The following is a 21,284-nucleotide window of genomic DNA, read 5'->3' on the forward strand; positions in this document are numbered from 1 at the left end:
TATATATTATTTTATATATTATTTTATATATAGAGAGTGTGTGTGAGTGTGTGTGTGAGAATGTTAGGTCCTGAGCACTTCACCCACTGGTGATACGGAGTTAAAGGTAGCTGTATGGTACTTCCAGGTCTTGAGTCTGTGATTATAGCCTAAGGCTGCAGTGGCTCTGTGGAAAAAAATTACAACTCAGAAGTAATTAGAGAATTATTTGGCTATTTTGGTGCCAACATTGTACCTTAGAAGGTGTGAAATGATCCATTGTCACCAATAATCAATGATTGAATGGTTACTTGCTGATACTTGTGATCTACACTAATGATTGAACCAAAATGGTTGGGCTGCAGTAATCTAATGTTCGCTTAAGCAAACAGCACAAGGTTTGGATGTGTAATGTACTTTAGACATCTTCCAAGTCCAAAGGAACAATCATACTTGCTAGTTCTGAAATTGAGTCAGTATGTGACACTAGATACCCAAACCTAAATACAACAACTTCTTTATATAAGTCTGCAGATGTCCTTCAAAAAAATTTTGGATTTTTTATTTTGTTGGTTTTGGAGGGTTTTTTGTATTTAGTTTTGATTGGTGTTTTTAGGAGGGTGGGTGTTTTGCATGAGCTGATTTTTGGTAGGTTGAGGTGGTGTTTTAACATGAATACACTTGACTCAGGTAATGGTTTTAAGTTGTTACGGTTTTAAATTGTTAGAGGACAAATTTTTACGAGGCAAAGAGGGGACCAAAATTATCATGACATCTTAATTCATAGATATTTACAAGACTATTACTGCCTGGGGTGGAACTCTAAGCCACTAAAATAGTTGAGAATAGCCTTAGTTAACAGCCTAGAGACTGTGACAAAATCAACTTCATGTCCTGAAATGCCTTTCTCTCCTCTTTTTTTTTTTTTACCCTGTATAGATACACCCAGTATCACAGCTAAGCTAATTAATGAACAGAAGGAAGATAAAGAAAAAAAGAACTATGAAGAAAAAGAAAAAGTTAAAGCAGAAAATGGATTTCAGGATAATTATAGTGTTGTTGTTGCTTCTGGTATGTTTTTTTTTTTTCCCCCCCTATCTTCTGAAAAATTGACCTTTCAGATATTAGGAGGCAAGGTGGGTGGAATCATATCTACCAACAATTCTTTTTATTACTAATGATGGCTAGAAAAACTGTAGTGCCCAATTTAATCTAACTGGCTGTTAGGCAGCAAAGATTGGTTCCTGGTAGAATTGCTGCCTCTAGTGGGTTATATACTTTGACAAATTTGTACCTAAATGTGTGTGTCAGTGATATGTTGTGGATGCTGTTGCTAGTGCATTTTACAGGATTTTGTAGAGACGTACCTGGAGCTTGCATTATATGGCAATACATTAGTATTTGTGTACTATTACTGTGGTGTGGGTATCACTGCCTCTACCTTTTGGCAGTGGTTGATGCATCAGAGTTTGATCACCTACTCCCGCAATATGCTTTGGAAATAAATGGGTTCATATACTTTGCATAACAACTGGTGGTACTCTGCTAAAAAATGTCAGATGGAGATGGAAGCGTAAACCCATGTTATTCCACTTGGAAACCACACATACAGAATTTTCTTCCAACACATTAGCCTTCTAAAAACTAATGTGAAGATGCTTCTGAAATCATTCATGTAAAACCTTCTCCTCCAAAACTGCTGTGGAGGTTATAGATTGAAGGTAGTAATTTTGCAGTGGTACAAGAAGATTACAGTTCAGATGATGGCTGTGGAGATCATTAGTCTTTCGGTTTGAAGTTCTAGTGTGTTTGTGAGAGAGACATTAGTGAACTTCAAAGGGCCTTTTTCCTATCTAGCTTTCCCCCTTCATTGAGATACCTCAATTTCATTTACACTTCATGAAGCATGAAGAAGAGATGCTGACTTCCTTTGAATTCTGGCACCAATATTTCTTAAGCTTTTTATTTCAGGTTTTTAGATGTAAATGTAACTCTAAACTCAAATATTGAATAGGGCAGCAGTTTCATGGATCTTGGTATACATTTGAAGCAACACAACTTATTGTTAATTACAGCATCTTTATCTGGAAAGATATTTGCAGTAGGTGCCACTTAAACAGAGTAATCATGTTTTGATAAGATGTAAAAATATTAATAGATCCAAGTGAAGGGTTAAAACATGAATAAAGAATCTGGGAAGAAAAAAAGTAATATACCAATCTTGAAGATAGGGGATAGCATAGTCAGCCATGTCTCATCCCTGATCATACTGCCTAATACAGCCCATTCTCTATTTAGAAAGAAGTAGACTTAAGTTTTTCCTTCTTTTTGCTTGTATTTTTTTCCATTTGAGTAAAACAGTTTAAATGGAAACTTAATTAATTTGCATTTGTTTTTACAACCTGTTTGTGAAATCTTTTCTTATTTTGTCTTTATCTTTTTACATATTCTGGGTTTTTTTAATGTGTCCTCAGAGCCTCATGCAGACAGTATTTAACTTGTTTTCTGTTGGTAAAATTATTTAAAAGAGGGTAGAGATGGTATTTGGAGCCTGATCTTCCCGAGACAAGCTAGTTTACTGGAGAATGTGTTGCATGTTACAGCTGCTCCTACTGATCAGCTGAAACCAGAGTGTGTTACAGCATTTTGGGTGTGGATGTTCTTAGTTTTCCAGCTGCTCTTGACTGATTATGAGGCAGTAGTTGTATGTTGTATGTCTTTGTATATGGATGTGCTGAATTTCTTACTTGGTCACTCCCCTGCATAGAAGGGTACATGATAGTAGTATAGTATCACTGTACCTTAAGTCAACCTAAGTTATCCCAAAATATGGCAATCTTGCTATAGAAGCTCAGTAAGCTTTTGTGTTCCTGTTCTGCCTTTTAATATTCATGTAGTGCTTAAAGGTTTTGACCTAGGCAACTTGAAAAGCATGTTTAAAGACACCTGTCATCACATGTGCTATTGTCAGTACTGCAGCTGAAGTCATGTTCATAGGCCAGACAAGCAGTTGTTATCTATTGTTTACCTGCTGAAATGTCTTGTCAGTTTAGAAATTTTTGCCTTCCTTGTTTTCAATTGAAAAAATAACCCCCATGTAGGGCCTATTGCTAGACAAGCTCTTTATCTAAGCTTACAAGCAGAATCAGAATATTTTTTGCTTTTTTTTTTATGGATTATATGATCTAGTACAGCTACAGTTTGGTTGATGTTTGGGACTCAGGAGGATGCACAGCCTTGTAAATGTAAAAATACTAGGATTATATCCATACATCTTTTATACATGAATGTTATTCTGATATTTAATTTGCCAGTGCTGAAAAGTTTTACTTTTTTGCTATCATTAAAGGTATTGAGTACATTGCATCTTGGCTAGCTGAAGTTACTAAATACCATAATGACTTTGAATTTTTTATTTCTGTACTAGGTTTGAAATCTCAGTCAAAAAGAGCTGTTTCATCCACCCCTCCACGTCCACCATCAAGGCGAGGAAGAGTGATGGCAGATAAAGTAGGTACCTCTTCCACAGGTGGAGAATCTTCCAGCAAGACCATTAGTGTTCCAGTTTTTCATCTATACCATAAACTTCTACCAGGTAACACTAATAACTGTTTTTAAACTTCAAAATTACAGTCTTTTTCAGTGGCTGATGTGTCATCAGAAAGTAGATGTAATGCAAATGGACATCTTTATCTTTCTATTGAGCATCTTGAAGTGTAGAGCCCTTCTGGGTTGTGTAACAATTTTCAACTGGAAGTAGAGCATTATAATGTCACAGTGGCTTGACAAAAAGAATAATGCTGAGCTTCCTTGAAGTTTAGTTCCTTGTTCCTAGCCAAAATCTCAAAAACATTTCTGCTTTCACTCAGAAATAAAAGGGGGGTGAGTCTGTAAGGTAATTTGCATTTTCTTTGACCTGCACAAGGCCCTCTTATTTTTATGTTCTGAGTGGGCAGCCAGCTTGCATTGCTCTCTGGAAGATTGATTTGCCAGTTCAGGAGTATTCTTGAATTCCATAATAATTGTGTTTTCAAAAACAGCGTGTCTTAAGCAGTTAGTCATGTTTTAGATATAGCAGATATGTACTCACTTTTTATCAGCTATCTGGACAAAGCTGGTGGCAATGTGATAGTTGGGGCATAGAGGGAGATCTCTCTCCTATAGAAAGAGATTGGTGTGACTGGAATTCTCAACCTTAGAACAGGAATAAAGAACAGGAACATGGGTGAGATGCTTTAATATTATGTGGAAGAGTTTCTTACTTGCTTTATAGTATAAAAACAAGGAATCAGCTAATGAAATTATATGGTAAACTTCTGATCAAAGTCATTTTCACCCAATGGGCTCTCGGCACAGACCTGCCTTAGGGAATGTTGGTATAGTTCTCTGATACTTGGTTCCAAACTGATGGGGCCCCTTTTCCCAAGAGAACAAATGTTAAAATTAAAGTCTTGGTTTAGAGCCGGATAATATTTAGTCTACTTGGCATCTTTGGTACAAGTAATGAACAGCACCTGGACATGTATGTTAAAATAACCCAATCATTTTTTTTCTCTGACTCAATGACATTTTTGTTTAGGCCAACCGTTACCAGCTGAAATGACACTTGCCCAGCTCCTGACTCTGCTGTATGACCGTAAACTCCCTCAAGGATACCGATCAATAGATTTGACAGTTAAGCTTGGTTCGAAAGTCATCTCAGATCCAAGTTTATCAAAAACAGACTCATTTAAACGTCTTCACACAGAAAAAGGTAAGTGCTGTTACCTTTCAGTATCTTCCTTTTTAAAATTTGAATTTTTATTTTTTTACTTTGAAGAAAAATAGTTTTGATTTTCTTCGTAAGAAACAGCAGCTTTCTGTATTTTCGTGGATTATGTTCCTGAGCCATTCTCTACAAGACAAGTGCTAAACTTTGTGGTAAAGGAACAAATTCATTGCCTGTCTTTAGATTGTATCTATAAGATGCACCAATATGGTTGTTCTGCTTTCATGTATCTTCATCGTATATATGATTATATGATTGTATTGATATCATGTATTTTATTTCTTGACAAGTATACCACTTCTGTGGTAAGTGTGCTGATAACCAGAGCAGATAAACTACTGCCGGAGCTGTTTGAAACCATATGAGTTATAGAAGCCTGTGAAATTTTTTATTGCAGCAACTTAGGTACATAAATATTTCTTTGAAAATGGGAATTATTCTCAAGCCCAGCTAAGCAGAAATTTTAACGCTAGCTTTTAAAAATAATATTTTTAACGTTTTCTAGTATGGTCTGTTTCTTGCAAAGGTTTTTTCTAATTGCTTGCTCTTTACTTACTTACAGCTCCTCCCTCCCCTTTACCCCAGCACTATATCCCAGGAACCTGTTTTGAAATATTTTGATATCATTCCTTTAGGGAAGGACTTAGAGGAATGGGACCTTGAAATTAAGTTAAGGTGACCTGCTGATCACCAGCCTGCTGACACAGACCGGAATTAGAAAGTTAATCCTTCAGATATTTTAAGACAGGGACTTCTTGTGAAAGCTTTTCAGTTGATTGATCAATCCCTTCTAGAAAAGATACAAACAGAAAGAAGAGTTGAAAAAACAGTCTATTTTCTTGCTATCTGGTCTGGTCTTAAGTGTTTCATGGCTGGATATACAGATCTCTTGCACTATTGAGGCCTTTCTCTTTCAAATAGTGTTTTTGTTTTGTTTTGCTGTTTATTTACATTCTAAACATATAATAGTTTTTTTTCTGTTTTAATAAAACTCAATCATTAGACTAGGTTCAGTTTAGCAGTACAGTTGCATATGACAACATGAAAGTCCTCCTTGAACTTTTATTAAATTACTAGGCTTTTTTTTTTTTAAACTTGAGGCTAATACTTTTGAAAATTTGAATTTGTCATTACAAATCCATTGACCTGTGGTGCTATACAGCAAAATATTAGCTACGTTCAGATGCCTCACAGTCATCACTCATCAGTTATGAAGGTTAGTGCTACTGCTTTTTCATGACTAATTTTTAATGTCTATAGAAATCATTCTTACATATCAGTATTTCCTTACTTGCTACTTATAGAAGACTTTTTTTTATCTGTGTTGGATAGATTTTATAGCTTCACCTGGTATCTCTAGAGCTGCATTTACTACTACTATACTTGAGGAAAAGTGTAATTTATTTCTACTTTTTTCCTTTGTGCTTCAGTGCATTTGTTTGAGATCAGCAATTTTCCATAGCTGAAGTGTATTGACTTCACTGAAAACTTGCAGAACATTCATGGAGATGAAATGGTTTAAATCATGTTATAAGAAGATTAACTAAAGCAAGTACTGGAGAAGCATACTTAAATGTAACTCCTTGCAACAATATTTAAGATGTGAAAGGAGCAGAATTAGATCTGCACTCATAATAAAAGATCTGTCTCTACCCTTACTCAACTGGTAACATTTTTCAAGTGTCTTTTGCAGAGATACATTTGGCCTTAGTATTTTTCTGTGCATTCTGAATATCTATGTGTGTCTGTATGTGTATGCATACAAACATTTTAAGTATAATCATAATTTTCAGCTGGGTGTCAGATTGCTCACAGCAAAGAGATACTGACACCACATGATCTATGCTGCCTTTTGATGTGGGTATACTGTGAAGTCGAGTGAGGACCACTGCATTATAGTATTTAACAACATAATCGGCAATAAAGATTTTTTTAGATTAAATAAATTGAATATTCACTGTGAAGTTTGCCTGTGGTAATGAGCAGAGCGTTTATTTTTGGCAAAACGAATTGTGGTAGGATTCTGTATATACAACTTTTGTGCATCGTTGTATAAAATGATCGGGGGGTTTGTCCATTGTACAAGATACAACAGTGCTTAATCGTAAACTGGGAGGCTGGAGGCTCATAGAAAGTTAAAAATACAGATCTTGATCTTTTTTATGGGGAAGAATAGAATTTAATTTCACAGCTTTGGCAGAGGGGTATTTTGACACCTCACAGAGAGATGTGAGAATGATAGGTGTAGTGAGTGATAAGTGATTGGACTTCATGGATGGTGAATTAAATGGTGGGAAAGGGATAATGAAAAAAAAAAACTTGTTCAGCAATTTTGAGGAAAAAGCCAGACTAATTTAAGTAAGGCTATCTTTCTTCAACTATTAACTCTTTATAGGAGAGTAACAAGCCTACTTTTACCTCCTAGATGAAAGACAGTGTTAAAAACTGTCATAGTTCCAAAATTCACAAAATTTTGAAGGCAAAGATCAAATTTCTGATAAAACATAACATTCTAATAATTAACATGTAACCCTGTATAAATAATCCCAAGTTATGACATCATGCCATCATTGGCAAAAGGTACCACGAATGCTTTTATTTTCTTTCGATACTCTTGTACTCATTTCAGGTTCTTGACTCAGGTTTTGCTTAAGAAGGAATTGCTACTTTTGAAGTACACTTTTAAGTGAGGACGAAGAAATAAACACAACATTGATGATGATGATGTATTAACTACTTTTATGCCTGTGTTTTTGTAGAACATGCAGATTTACTGGGACCTTGCCCTGAAGATGAAGCTATCAGTCCTGGGGATGAGTGTATGGATGCAGTGCTAGATGAATCGCTTCTTGAAACCTGTCCCATCCAGTCTCCACTGCAAGTTTTTGCAGGAATGGGTGGATTGGCTCTCATTGCAGAGAGACTCCCTATGCTTTATCCTGACGTAATTCAGCAAGTGAGTGAAAAAATAAGTGCAGAAAAACAGGCTAAGAGTGTGTTCTTTGTTTAAGGACAGTATTTCCCTCATATTTTTCTATGGTTCAGTTTGATGACTCAGTTATGTGGGGAAGCTGCTTTAGAATAGGCAAGTGCGTAACTCCACAGCCCAGTCCAACTATACATGCTGCTTCTCTATACATATTATAGGCTGCTTGAGTACCCATGTCTTTGTGAAACAAATGCACAAATTCAGTGTTGCTGCTTGCCTCGCTTCTGTTAATTCATAAGATACCTTGGAGGATGCAGTGACATGAAGTGGCTGATGTACTATAAAGCCATACTTGCTTATCATTTAATTGCTCATGTAAATATACCCTTGGAGGTTTTTTATTGTTAAGTGAAATTCAGTAGTCAAAGCAGATTATATACTTCTATTTTGGATTTATTATTCTAAATAATTAATAAATGTATAATCTTAATTATATTTATAATCATAAATAACCTATCTAAAATTAAATTATATAATAAATTGTAAATATGTTGTTTATTTGTATGCTTATAATTGTGTATAGTGTGAATCTCTCTGGATAGGCTTTTCAAAAGTGTCAGTAGTAGTATTAGTGTGGAATTTCTCCTTTGGCTGCTGTTCTAGGTACACAATCTTTATTAAAAAGGGAAAAAATAGCCTGCGAATTATTCAAATTCTGTTTGGCTATATAATTCAAAAATTTGGATGATACTCCTAATAGAAAAGATTGTGAATATTTATTCCCTTTGAAATTAAGTTAATTATGAGTTAAGGGTGCTGTTCAGTACCCTGACTGCAGAACTATGGCAGGAGTAGGAGCCCTGTAGTGAGACCGGGTAAGTAGTATGAATCCTTTGTAACTAGTTCTGCAGAGACATTTTAGGGGTCTAATATCAAGCCTGTTCAAAAATTAAAAGTCAAGAGAATGTGTTCACATAAACAATTACTGTATTTTGCATTCCAAGAGAGATAACGTGTACTCTGTATTGAAGAAGACTGATTCATTCAATTCTGCAACAGATAAAAGGCAACTTATAACTACGAGAAATTTCATCCCTTTTTTATTTCTTTTTCTATAGTCCTGGGAAGTTATTTTCTTTTCACAATTTTTTAGCTTGAGAGATAAGTTTGGATTAAAATACTGAATAAGAATTCTATGATCCATAAAAAGAAATTAAGTACAGTAATACCAAATAGAAGATTCAGAGTGAAAACTGATTAATTCTCCAGACTTTTCATTCCTTAATTTTACTTTTATGTTTCTCTAGGTCACTGATACTTCTGATTCTGTAAACTCTGTATTTTAGTATTTCCTTAATTATTCTCTTAAATCTTAGATGATTGGAATAAATGCAGCTAAACGTGGCTTTGACTTTTAATTAGGAATTTGGTATTCTGAATAAATTCTGCAAGGGCTTTTCAGATTAATCTTTTACAGATTAATTACAGATTTAATCTAAACTTCAGATCAGTCTGGTGATAAATACTAAAATTTTAAATACGATTGCATCAGTTCATCTGAAGAGCATAAAAGCCTGAAACTTCTGTGATGTTTTATTATGAGAGGAACCTGGGTGTCATACCTTCATTTTAACCAAGTATATGCTGAGTATATGACTGTTTTCTGGGGAATTATACAATTGTTATCCCCCTTAAGCTCTGATTCCCATCATAATGCCTGGCTGCATAGTCCTCTGTGCAGTGTTAGTTTATAAAATAGAACTACGGACCATTGTGTTAGAGTATAGTAGTAATTAAAGCATGCCAAATCAATCAAAAGCCTGGAATGAGCACATGAGTTGCTACAAGACTGCTAAGATACCCAAATTTCTTCTTAGTTCTTAAAGGTATTATCATTAATTGTTCTCCTTTTTATAATATGTAATTAAAGATTAACCACAGTTAATTCACACTGTTTAATGTTAAAAATAAGAGGGCCATTTCTTAATTAACAGTATGATAATCAATACAAAGATTAGTTTGTATATTTCTGTGTAATGTGTCTCCTATGCCTCTAGATTTTAAGTAACACATTTTTAACTAAGGATTTTAGGTTGGCAAAATACAGTTGCTTGCTTGTGTAGGTGAGACTTTCTAGAACTGTATTAGAAATGCAACAAGTATGCCCTTTTTAGCCATTTAGCCTGGTCCCCATATCTGTAAACCATAGTGTATTTCATGTGACTTTTTAACGGTGTCCTACATTAAGATTGTATGTCCTTTAGATCCTAATTTTAATAAAATTTTTGCCTAGGTCATTAACTGAATGACTACCAAATTTTTTTGTTGTTTTTGTTGGTTAAGGTGAGCACTCCCGTGGTTACATCGACCACACAGGAAAAGCAGAAGGACAGTGATCAGTTTGAATGGGTTACCATTGAACAATCAGGGGAATTGGTGTATGAAGCACCAGAAACAATTGCTGCAGAACCTCCACCGATCAAGTCAACGGTTCAGACTATGTCTCCCATACCTGCACATTCTTTGGCTGCCTTTGGTTTATTTCTTCGTCTCCCGGGCTATGCTGAGGTGCTGCTAAAAGAACGGAAACATGCTCAGTGTCTGTTGAGATTGGTGTTGGGAGTTACAGATGATGGTGAAGGAAGTATGTGCTGCAATTATTATGTTTCTTTGTAGACCACGGCTAGATCATTTTACTTAAATTTATTTACACTGTAATGCTTTTAGCAGGAAGTTAGAATTGATTCGTGCAGAACTGTGTTGCATCTTTGATAGTCTGTCTCTGAATATTAAATTCTGCCTGGCAAAGTTTTGTCACAATCATCAGTATTCAAGGATTCTCATCTAAATGTCAGAGTAATTGTAAAATAACTGCTGATAAAACTTACAATGACACTATCAAGATGACTGCGCTCAGACAGAACGATCTGAATAGCTAGGTATGCTCAACTAATTGAGCAAATGTCATATAATTCTGCAACCAAATGCAGAATAATATGGATAGGACCATAGCTACAGCAGATGTAGAATAAACTGTTGATTGATACTGTTTTAGAAAAGGAGAGAAAGATCATAGTGATGAAATTAGCTGAGCAGGAGCTCTACCTTAATGATGTGAGTTTCAGAGGGAGAAATGGAGTATTCTTCAATGAGTGAACAGATGAGCTGAGAGACAGTTTGTAGTCAGTGTCTTTGCAACCAAACCTGGAATTCTGTACATAGTTCTCACATTTGTACTTTTTAGTGTTTTGAAAAATTGGAAGAGTGTGTGTTGATGTTTTAGTACTTTTAAGGCATTTCCTTTCATTATGACTTTGAAAAGAACACTATTTTTTCTATGCAGCAATCAACTGAAGTTAGTCTATATTCAGCAGCCTATAGAATGGTGAAGAAACTAAGAGTCTTGTTTACCTTCCCTTCTGTTTATGTTTCTATTTCTCTTATATTTAGGTACAGGACAGTAGACAAGAGTAAACTGGATAACAAAAGAAGTCAGTCTGGCTGCTTACTCCCACCTAATCTGAGTAGTAATTAACTGAAAGACTCAGATTTTTATGTCCTTGAGTGGTTCCAGTCCCTTGCTATTATTGCAAACAATTTTATATCCCTTTTTATTTTTTTTTTATAGAGAGACCAACTCTCAAAGCCTTAAAATTTGGGTTGTGGGGGCTTTTTTGTGTATGTGTACCCACTATTGCTATTGGAATACAGTTCCAGAACATAATTTTCCTGATGGGTGGGGGCTGCTTTAATTTTCAGCCTACATTTATTCATAGCCAGTTTGTGCCCATTTATCATTGTACCAGCATTGTTCCTCATCATAAATAGCTCTTCTTTCTCCAATGCATTTGTTGACAGGAATTGCATTGCCTCTTAGCCTTTGCTTTTGCTGGACTAAACAGTCATTTTCTCCATTCCCTAAGCCAGATGTCTGAATTCTTTATGAAATGTGGGATCATTTGTACACGGTAGTCCATACTAGTTCTCTGTATAAAGCATTAGTATTTTCCTTTTCTTTTGGAAATCCCATCTTTTCATATACCTAGAATCTCTTTATTTTCTTGCATAATATGAAGGGTTGCACTTATAAATCCATGGCTTATAGATTAAACATGGATTCAGTTGTCTGTGAAAATAAATCATGGGCAAATGTTTAGATTTTCTTTTTTTTTTGTCATCTTGTCCTTTTGCTACACCTGCAGTTCTGGAAGTCTATCAGATGGGATTTTTTCCAGAGCTGTTCAATTTTATTTATGAAGATCCCAGTCAGAGGACTTTTTGTTTCCTTCTTGTTGTCTTTACAAAGAGTATCAGATAGATATGAATTAACTTGCGTGTGTATGCATGTGTGTGTGTAGATACATATACATACAAATATAGATATACATATTTGTAATGTATATCAGTTTAGACCTCTGCATAATGATACAGCTGATAAACTCTAAGAATGAGGGAGAAAATAGTATAAATATATTTAAAATAAGAAGCAAATGTCTGAATAGAGTTGATTGTTTTGAAGTATTTTCAGTTGTTGGATATCTCTAGTTAAATATGCACTGGGAAAAGAATGTGAAATGCATTGTTAGATACAGAAAAAATTGAGACAGTTTCCCAAATCTGAGCATGCTGCATTAATAGGACACTCTGTTATTTGAAATGTGGCTTTTAAAAGAAGTAATTTTTGCTCATAATGCAAAAGGGTTAAAAATTTAAAATAATTCTACTACAAAATTCAAACATGCAGCTCATGTAATTAAAATTGTGTTAGTATTTCACCATGTATTCAACTTGAATAGCATCACAGCTTGAATTGTGTTAGTGACTTCACTCCCACTTAGGAATTTTTTTTCATATTCCAACATCCTGATAAATTACAGCTCTTTGTCAGCTGAGGTGCTGTTAGCTGACCATGTGCATTCTTTAACTTGCTGTAGCTGGAATGTTTAAAAAAAAAAAAAAATACTAGTCTAAACCACCTTCATTTTCTTCATTCAGAAATACAACCTGAAGTGTAGTCAAATACAGAAGTATACTCACTATTATTCACAAACTAAGTTTTCTCCCTGGAAATGGTGAATCAGATTTTATAATTTTCGCTCTTAACCAAATCCACAAAGGAAATAAAGAGACATTCTTTCTTCTACACTCTTCTCCAGCTGAATTTTTTTTTTATGAAGAGAGGCCTTATATCAGATAGCTTACTATATGCGAATGCTTAAGTCCTTAACATTAACAGATGTACAGGCTGTATTGAACTATTAAAAGAAAATGTCGGTTTGATACTTTTCTTCTTCAATCTAGGTCATATCCTGCAGTCTCCTTCAGCAAACGTGCTTCCAACTCTGCCCTTCCACGTGTTGCGCAGTTTGTTCAGTACTACACCGCTGACTACTGATGACGGAGTACTGCTTAGGCGCATGGCGCTGGAGATTGGGGCTATACATCTTATCCTTGCTTGTCTGTCTGCTCTAAGCCACCATGCACCAAGGGTGCCCAGCTCTAGTCCCAACCAGGCAGAGGTAGGTTTAGCAGCGGTATAATTGCCACTGAAAAGCAGTAAGAGTTTTAACTATAAAAAAGAAAATAATCTCCATGCTTTCATTATTGTCTAATTCCTGCAGAGTTGGCATTTGAATGAAGAGCAAAAATAATTAAGAAGTACTTGTTTAAGTAATTGTCCTTGCATATTGCAAATAAACATAACCAACAAAGAAGGCTTGTCAGGAGACATTAAGGTGTAATCAGTTTCTTTCACAGGACCTTCTTTTTCAGTCCATGAGAGGCATAATGCTCAATAGAAGCTGGTGGTTTAATCCTCATTAGATAGCGTGACCTCATTACCTTATTTAGCATTCATCATCTAAACTCTACTGACTGCCTAGTATTTCCTCTTAAATGCGTCACAAATATAAATGAGTTGTGAAAATTAATGAATTAATGCAGTGATTATTTTAATCCCCTTTTTACTAAAGAGGAAATGAGATCCAAAGACAAAAATTTTCCGTAGCATTCCAGAATCTCCAAAACTAAACTTTTTCAAAGTACTTACTATATTAAACTACCCTCTATTCAGAACACTATCCCCGTATTTTTTTTTTAGGATTATGAGTTGACGTTTCTGCATAACATACCAATTGTCTGTAAAAGTGTTTAAAAAAATTCATTACTTTCCCTGTTTAGCATCTTTGTGGTAGAGGCTTGCATGAAAAAGTTCGTGGTGGCTAAATATGGCTAAGTAAATGCAAAATATAGGGTTGTCCATATTTTAGCAGCTCTGGTACTGATGACAGGTTGAGCAAAGAAGAGATGAAGCTGTGCATGAGAATAATTCACTTTAATGGCTAGTCAAATTTAAGGGAAAGCTGAGATATTCTGCTCCTAATGGGGTATCAGGCTGGTGACACATTAATGCCTTAGCATTATTGCGCTTTTGGAGGGAAAGGGCAACCATTAATTTTTATCTCTGCTTCAGTTCTACCATGACCCCTTAAACAGCTTGCTTTCTCGTAATTCGTATCTCTCAGGTGGTAGATGGTAACTTGAAACTAGAGATCTATCAGGCCTGCACCAAGGCATGTATTTCTGGGGCCAGGTTTTCCCTTAAGTGCTTTAAGTCAGTGCTCATGACAGTCCTCTTGAGTGTTAAAGGCACAGCATGTTCATGACATGTAATGAGTAACGTCTGCATGAGAATAACCACACGGCTATTTCATCACCGAGATGCATTACACTCCCAATGTAAAAGTTAAACGGTGATTCTAGACTACTGTCAGTAGGGTGCTTCACAGGTGATAACTTTTTTTTACCATTGCAATCTGTTCACACATAATTTAATTTCCTTCGTGTATAATCCTGAACAAAGTCACTGAAGAAGACCTGAACAGAAATTGCAAGTTTTCAGAGCCATAAATCAAATATTACAAATTAAATTTGGGCACGAACTCACACGACCTGGTTTCCAGTAAGGCTAATTGTCACTGAGTAACTCTGATGTAACTCTGATGAAAGTAGCAAGTGTTTATCCCCTCAGAAAATGGGGTCACTTGTTTAGGGTGCTAAATATATAATTAGAAAAGCGTTAGTTAAAAAATGCTTGTCAGAGTTTTTTCTGCATCCTTTTTGCCCAAGATCCAGTAAACTTTCAAAATTAGCATAACTACTTAAATAGTTTCATAAGGGCTAAGCAATATAATATTGGGATTATGTTAGTAAAATGCAGTGATGCAGACCATTGGAAAAAGGTGTACAAACACCTTTGGAAAAATGCTACCTCTCAGAACATTTTAAGGACAAGGTATTTCCCCCTTATTATCTGGAGATGAAGTAGTGTGCATTTCAGTGACCATCAGAGATGTCTGAGCTATACGTGTAACTTAGACCTCTTGCCATTTTGGAGCACTTATTCAAAATCAGCACATACTTGAGCATCTTAACATTTCAGTTGTGTACTTTTGAGGACATTTCTACTTCCATTTGCTTCATCTAATTATACTATTAAACTCGACGAGGTGTTAAACAGTAACAATTACAGAGCTGTGATGTTTAGCATGATATGGATTAAGTAACGTTTTAATACCTTTAATCATTTAAGCAGTGACAGTATCTTAAAAGAGAACAAAAATGGGCTTACAGAAGAATCACTTGGAACAATTTAGTGCTGATCTGTACTGGAACTCTATGTGTCAGAGCCTTTCCTGTCTAGAGCTTTGAATTCCCCTGAATCCCAACAGTATCTTTATTAAGTTAATAAATTGGGATTACTTTCTTTTGCAGAACAAAGGTTTTCTAAAGAATTGGTTCATAAGATGAAAAAAGTGAAATTTGTTGTTGGTTTTTTTTTTTATTTAACTTAGCCACAGGTGTCAAGTACACACAACAGTGCATCAACAGAAGAACAGCAGTTGTACTGGGCTAAAGGTACAGGCTTTGGAACAGGCTCCACAGCTTCAGGATGGGATGTTGAACAAGCCTTGACTAAGCAAAGGCTAGAAGAAGAGCACGTGACCTGCCTTCTACAGGTGTGTAATAATGAAATTTTGATTAATGATAAGCACTTGAAACATTAGAACCTAGATAATAAAAATCGAACTTGTATTTTTTTCAGTCATATAGCACAGTAATTAAGGTCTTTGGGGAAAAAAATTAGTTTATGACTGCCTGTCTAGATGAAAAATGGTATCGATCGTATTTTGAGTGAGACTGTTTTCAAACGTCAGTAGGCTGCTGCATAAAAAAGACCTGAGTGGGTAAGCCTGGGTGACAGTTCTGAATAGACCAACCAAGAAGCATTCGAGTATACTTCCCTGGAGCTGTCATATATCTCTGCAGACATAACTGCATTCAGTCAAAAGTAAAGACTGTCCATTAAAGGAGGAGGATGTGGGAACAGGCATTTTGTTTTTTGTGCTAAATAATCTTACCTATTCATTTCTCACATACTTTTGCTCTGCTTCAAGAAAATGCCCATAGTTGTTACTGGTGTCCATGAATGTGTTATGCCAATATAACAAAATCTCACTCAGACATACTATAAAATCATGATATGTGAATTAAATAACAATAGTAAATCACCAGTAAACATCCAGATCTCGGTAAAACTCTGATGCCTTCCAAATGCCTCATGCTAAGGAGAAGAAAATCCTGCATAATTAAGCTTTTCAGACCATCGTGAAGTGCGACCGACCCCTGTTGTCTTAGGTCAGTGTAGGATAGTCAAAAATTTCATTCACAGAACTGCCAGCTCAAATGCATTAGCTAACCTCACTACTGGGGTAGAGCACAAAGGAGATGAATTTCTGCAAATGCCCGTGCCCTGACTGATGAAGATATTTTGAAGTAATCAGTTATTCCAGTCACTGTAGATTACAAGGCACAAGTATCATGTCCCTTACAAAAGCAAAACAAATAAAAATCTGAAACAATCTTCCTAAGTAAGAAAGAGGAAAATCACCTGAAGTACTCTTGGTGTAGCTTCTAGGCAGTATTCTATATTATGCCATTAAGAGGTTTAGCTAGAACTGTCCTAAGTCATAAGTAAGGAGGCATTTGCTGTGGGCAGTTAGCAATTGTGGGAAGAAGAAGAAAACTGTTCAGCATTTTGCCAAAGATGTCAGTCAGATGTATAGCAGATTCTGCCTGGTTCCTTCTCTAGAAAGGTGGTTTAGAAAAATTCTGTTGTACGGAGTGCTGATAAGATGCTGCAGCAAAATACTATGGGTAATGGGGTTACAGCAAAGAGGGAGAATGAAAGAAAGGAGAAGAGGCTAAAAAGGTGATTAGAGACCCTGAGACTTCAAATAATACAGCCTTTCAAGACTTGAAGTTAGTTAATTTGAGAGTACAACTGCGCAGATCAGACCTATGGAAGTGCATTAGGCTGTGCATCTACAACACAGGGTAAGGGCCTGTGAACGCAGCGAGAACTTCCCTTGGGACAAGCAAGTGTGCAGTTGTGAGCCAACTCCCCCACTGTCACGCAGGGGAAGGTTGCTCATTCTTTACTGAAGGAAGAGCTGTGCTCAGGAGTGGTTGTTCCAAGTTACTCTCATGCTCACCATAAGTTGTTTTTTCATCTGTAAACCCTGAAGTCCCATCCAAAAGGAAGTTGCAAGTTTTTTTAAAACATTTTCGGTTTAAGAAAGAAAAATCTTTTTTTGCTAGTGGGTGTTCTGAAGAGAATGGGACTGATCAGCTGCGTGTCTCAGTGGTGTGAGCTGGCAAAATCCTGCTTTGAGTAACTCCATCATTTTTGTCAAAATTCATATTAATTCATCTCTTAAAGTAGTTCAGAATTACAGTAGCTATTTAAATTTAGCATTAACCAAAGTTAGAATAATAATCTAAAAAATGTATAGAATTTCTTCTGACAGATCTTTGAGACTGCTGAAATAAATACCAATACTGAATTAGCAAAACAGCTAGTGAAGTATTATCATGCCTTCCTTAAGGAAGGAAAGTCAAAGTTCTTTTGTCTAAAATAAATGGAGTTTGATTAAAAATTTTTGTGTATTTCAGGTTCTTGCCAGTTACATAAATCCTGCAGGGACTACATCAAATGGAGAGACCCACAGTAGCCATGAGGGGAGAGGACAAAACAGCAGTGCTCTTCCATCCGTTCTCCTAGAGCTACTCAGTCAGTCTTGCCTCATTCCAGCAATGTCGTCATACCTCCGCAACGATTCAGGTAATGTGCTATTGTCTGCTTCTAAATCGAAGTTGGATTACTTCTGTCAAATAAGCTTTTGTATAAACAATGGGTAGTTCTGGCTAGTTTCAGTACATTTGCGAATTTAGAATTGTACTAATAGAACATTAACTTGAGCCTTAGAAAACAAAATTATAGTATTCATTGAAACACTCATTTCTTGTAAGAGTTTAAACTTTGTTGTTCTAATGTCGTTTTTAAATGTGAAATTTAATCCTTAAACTGTTGACATTAACAGGAAGATAGTATTTCTATCTGAAAAGTTTGTATTTTAGTTGTTCTGTAGAAGGTACATGAGAGAGAGAGTATACAACACCATCAATCTTACTGTGAAGAAAAATGTTAATTTTGTGGGAAAATTGAGCAGGTATATGCATGAAGTTGGTAAATGTTGCATGTGTTAGGGCAGTTCTCTTTTAATTTGATCAGAGCTTTTTCTGCTTTATTTGGGAAATATAAAAATAAGCCTTTTACCAAAACTGCAAAATACTTCAAATATATGGGAACAATGAAAATGTTGGGCTTTTTTTAAAGGAAGAACAAATTAGTTTTATGTTGTCATCACATTTCTACTCATAATGAGAAAACAAAGACGTTTTAATAGTTACATCCAGTATGTTGTACAACTGAAATGGTTTTCGCAGCAAGGTACAAGGTAGTGTCAAGCACTAGGAGTTAAGCAAATGCCTCTGTGGAACTAATGGCAAAACCAGCAGAGTGGGTTTGTGCTTTATGTTCAGTCTCACTGGATGACGGGCTTTAATACAAAGATATTGATAAGCCTTTTTTCTTCAGATAACTGTCAGCCTGAAGTTTTTAAACACTGCCTTAGCCTTAGGGTGAATTTTTGTTTAGTTCGCTTGTAAGGATGAATGTAATCCCTAAGTAGCTGAGGGAATTGTTCAGGATCGGAATGATTTGGTCTTGGACCCTTATTTTGCTTGCCCTATTTTTGGAGTAACTGCTAAATGTCTTGTCACATTACTGCAGTTCTTTTGAATGCCAGTTTTAGGGTGTGGTGATGTGAATTTCTTGAAACAATGTCATAGCTTCTTGTTGAATTATCCAGTATATTTTATCTGCGGGGTAAGAGAGAAATCATCTGTATCAAGTATTTACAAAGCTACATAGAACTAAAACAAGAACGTGACTCTCTTAATCTGTGCTAACTAGGGTATTACATAATCTTGTATGGAATGGAAGTAGTTCAAAAAGTCTGCTGGGGCCTTATAATAAAAACAAAAATATGAAGATTTTTCAATTGCCAGCCCACAGTTTGACACGTCTCCCTAATTTTGCAATGAATTTGTTCATTCTATTTTGCACATACAACAGTGAGGAAAATGGAACTCTGTAGTTTATACACCAGGCTCATTACTGCGAATGAAAATCTAATGTAAAACAAAGTAAAACAATAAAGTAATCTTTCTAGCAGATACTCATCAATTCCTCTTTGTTGAGGTAGAAAGGAAAAGTCACTGAAGGACCTGGCAGAAATGGTATGTTATCTAAAGGATGAAGCTGTTGATTCTGAGTTATAGATCAATCTCAGGTGTTGAAATTGCTTTTTGCTGTTTTCAATGGGAAAGTGGCTGTGTAAGTCACCTTTTAACTGGGGAAGAACAGTCAGATACTGATAGAAAAGATGAGCGATGCGACTGGTGGAGAAAAGTTCAGACTCGTTTGGCTTTCAGGAACCATTTGTTTTACAAAGTACAAAGAAAAGGCCAAGTTTCAGTGCAAAATGTTCATTTTTGGTGTGTTTTCCACTGCTGGACTACTGTTATTTGTGGTTGGCAGGCGATGTTCGTATGTTGTGCTGGTGAACTAAAAATTAGTAAAGAGTGAACAGAGCAGATACTTCCTGCTTTTTCATAAATGGATCTGTGGCTCTTAATGTAGCAGCGTTGTTGTGCTTAATACGTTGATCTAAGCTATAGTCTTGAATGCTTCCTGCTGTATTTGTTCAAAATTCTATACATAAACCTGTAATTAACAATGTTCTTCTGGATTAAAAAGAAATAGCTTTGCAGGGTTATATCAGTCAAGCTTGTCTTTGAAAATGTAATAGGATATCAGTATGGGAGGGAAATGTGCAAAAAAGCATGACTTCTGGAAAGAATGTCTTCTCTTCATGAATATTTGAGTCAGATGCGTTTAGTTTGAAAGGAGTTGCTAAAAATAGTTTGTCTCAGTGATAGCCAGGCATAATTCCAATGCAGTAATTACTCTTTAGTTCAGAAACAGACAAATAACTCTCACATTAATGAGTCTTGAGTTGCAGGTGATGCTGGGGCTCTCTCTGTCACTAACAGTGGCAGGAGACACGGCTGACAGAGGGCCTGCCTGTCGCGGGAGAGACAGGTTGAGAAGCTCTAGAGCTATGTTAAACTCTGGTACATGCTCATAAGGCTGAAAGTTCCCCATCTCCAATAGGGCTGAATGCCTACTCAGGGCGGGCAGGAAAGGGAACAGCGTTATTAGTAACGCTCATGTACATGGTCTTCTAGTTTTCAGACCAGTGTACCTTCTGCTATCAAAACATACTTTCATGTGGAAGAAGCAGGTAACTATTATTTCTACAACAAGCTGGACTAAGAAATTAGCATTCTGTATGCAGTGTCCTAATAGAGTGTTCCTGGGTTCTGGCACCCCAGCAGGTACAAGGTGTGCCGCATAATGCTGACAGAAAATAGCAATTTTTAGCAACTCTAACTTTCTCAGACTTGGATGGATGTTAGTGATACCAGTTAAAGGGTTTTCCTTATGCTGAAGGTATTCCTCTACTATATTTTTGTTTTTTTCACATATTACATATCTGCCATATACATAAAATTACATGGGAAAAAATTTCTATAAAGACATATAATATGCAGTGAAGCTGCTGTGTGTGCTGTTTCCCTTTATTGCACTGGGTAGGCTGATACCACTATGGTGATACAAGATAGTAAGTATTTTGGTATTAATGAGAATTCTGTATTTGGTTTAAACATACTCAGTTAGCTACAGGTATGATATGTCCTGCTTGCAAAGTTGTTTTGGCAAAATTCTTGAACAGTTCCAGTATCAGAATGTAAAATTGGCCTTTGTCACAGTTAAAAATTTATCTAGGTTTTTTTTTGCTTAAATATGTTTTGCCATTTCTGCTCAATTTGCCCAAAACATACATGGATAAGGTGGTTATCTAGATTCTTCTAGATAAAAGGAATATTGATCAGGTAAGGAGTGCTCACATACTTTTAATCTTTTAGAAACCTCACCTTGAAGCAGATCTTTACAAACCAGTTTGCTTTGACACATTCTGCAGCTTCGTCTGCGTCAGAGCAAGGTGATTGTGAAGTGCTTGAAAATTGTGAACTGACCAGTTTCATTAATTTCTGTAATTGCTTTTTTCTTGTAGGGAA

General features: G+C 35.9%; 1 protein-coding gene across 1 annotated transcript in view; it reads left to right on the plus strand.

The window, feature by feature from the left end:
• Positions 1-21,284, plus strand: part of LOC104621429 (baculoviral IAP repeat-containing protein 6-like) — a gene marked incomplete at its 5' end in the record, with an annotated part of 26,898 nt that overhangs the window by 4,851 nt on the left and 763 nt on the right. Inside the window, 8 exons of the mRNA XM_010287916.1 lie at positions 919-1,050; positions 3,407-3,574; positions 4,559-4,732; positions 7,507-7,703; positions 10,020-10,320; positions 12,978-13,195; positions 15,530-15,694; positions 17,691-17,859. Of these exons, the coding sequence (XP_010286218.1) occupies positions 919-1,050; positions 3,407-3,574; positions 4,559-4,732; positions 7,507-7,703; positions 10,020-10,320; positions 12,978-13,195; positions 15,530-15,694; positions 17,691-17,859 (1,524 nt within the window). The remainder of the gene's footprint in view (positions 1-918; positions 1,051-3,406; positions 3,575-4,558; positions 4,733-7,506; positions 7,704-10,019; positions 10,321-12,977; positions 13,196-15,529; positions 15,695-17,690; positions 17,860-21,284) is intronic.

The sequence above is a fragment of the Phaethon lepturus genome, unplaced genomic scaffold (genome assembly GCF_000687285.1).
Source record: "Phaethon lepturus isolate BGI_N335 unplaced genomic scaffold, ASM68728v1 scaffold40325, whole genome shotgun sequence".
NCBI lineage: Eukaryota > Metazoa > Chordata > Aves > Phaethontiformes > Phaethontidae > Phaethon > Phaethon lepturus.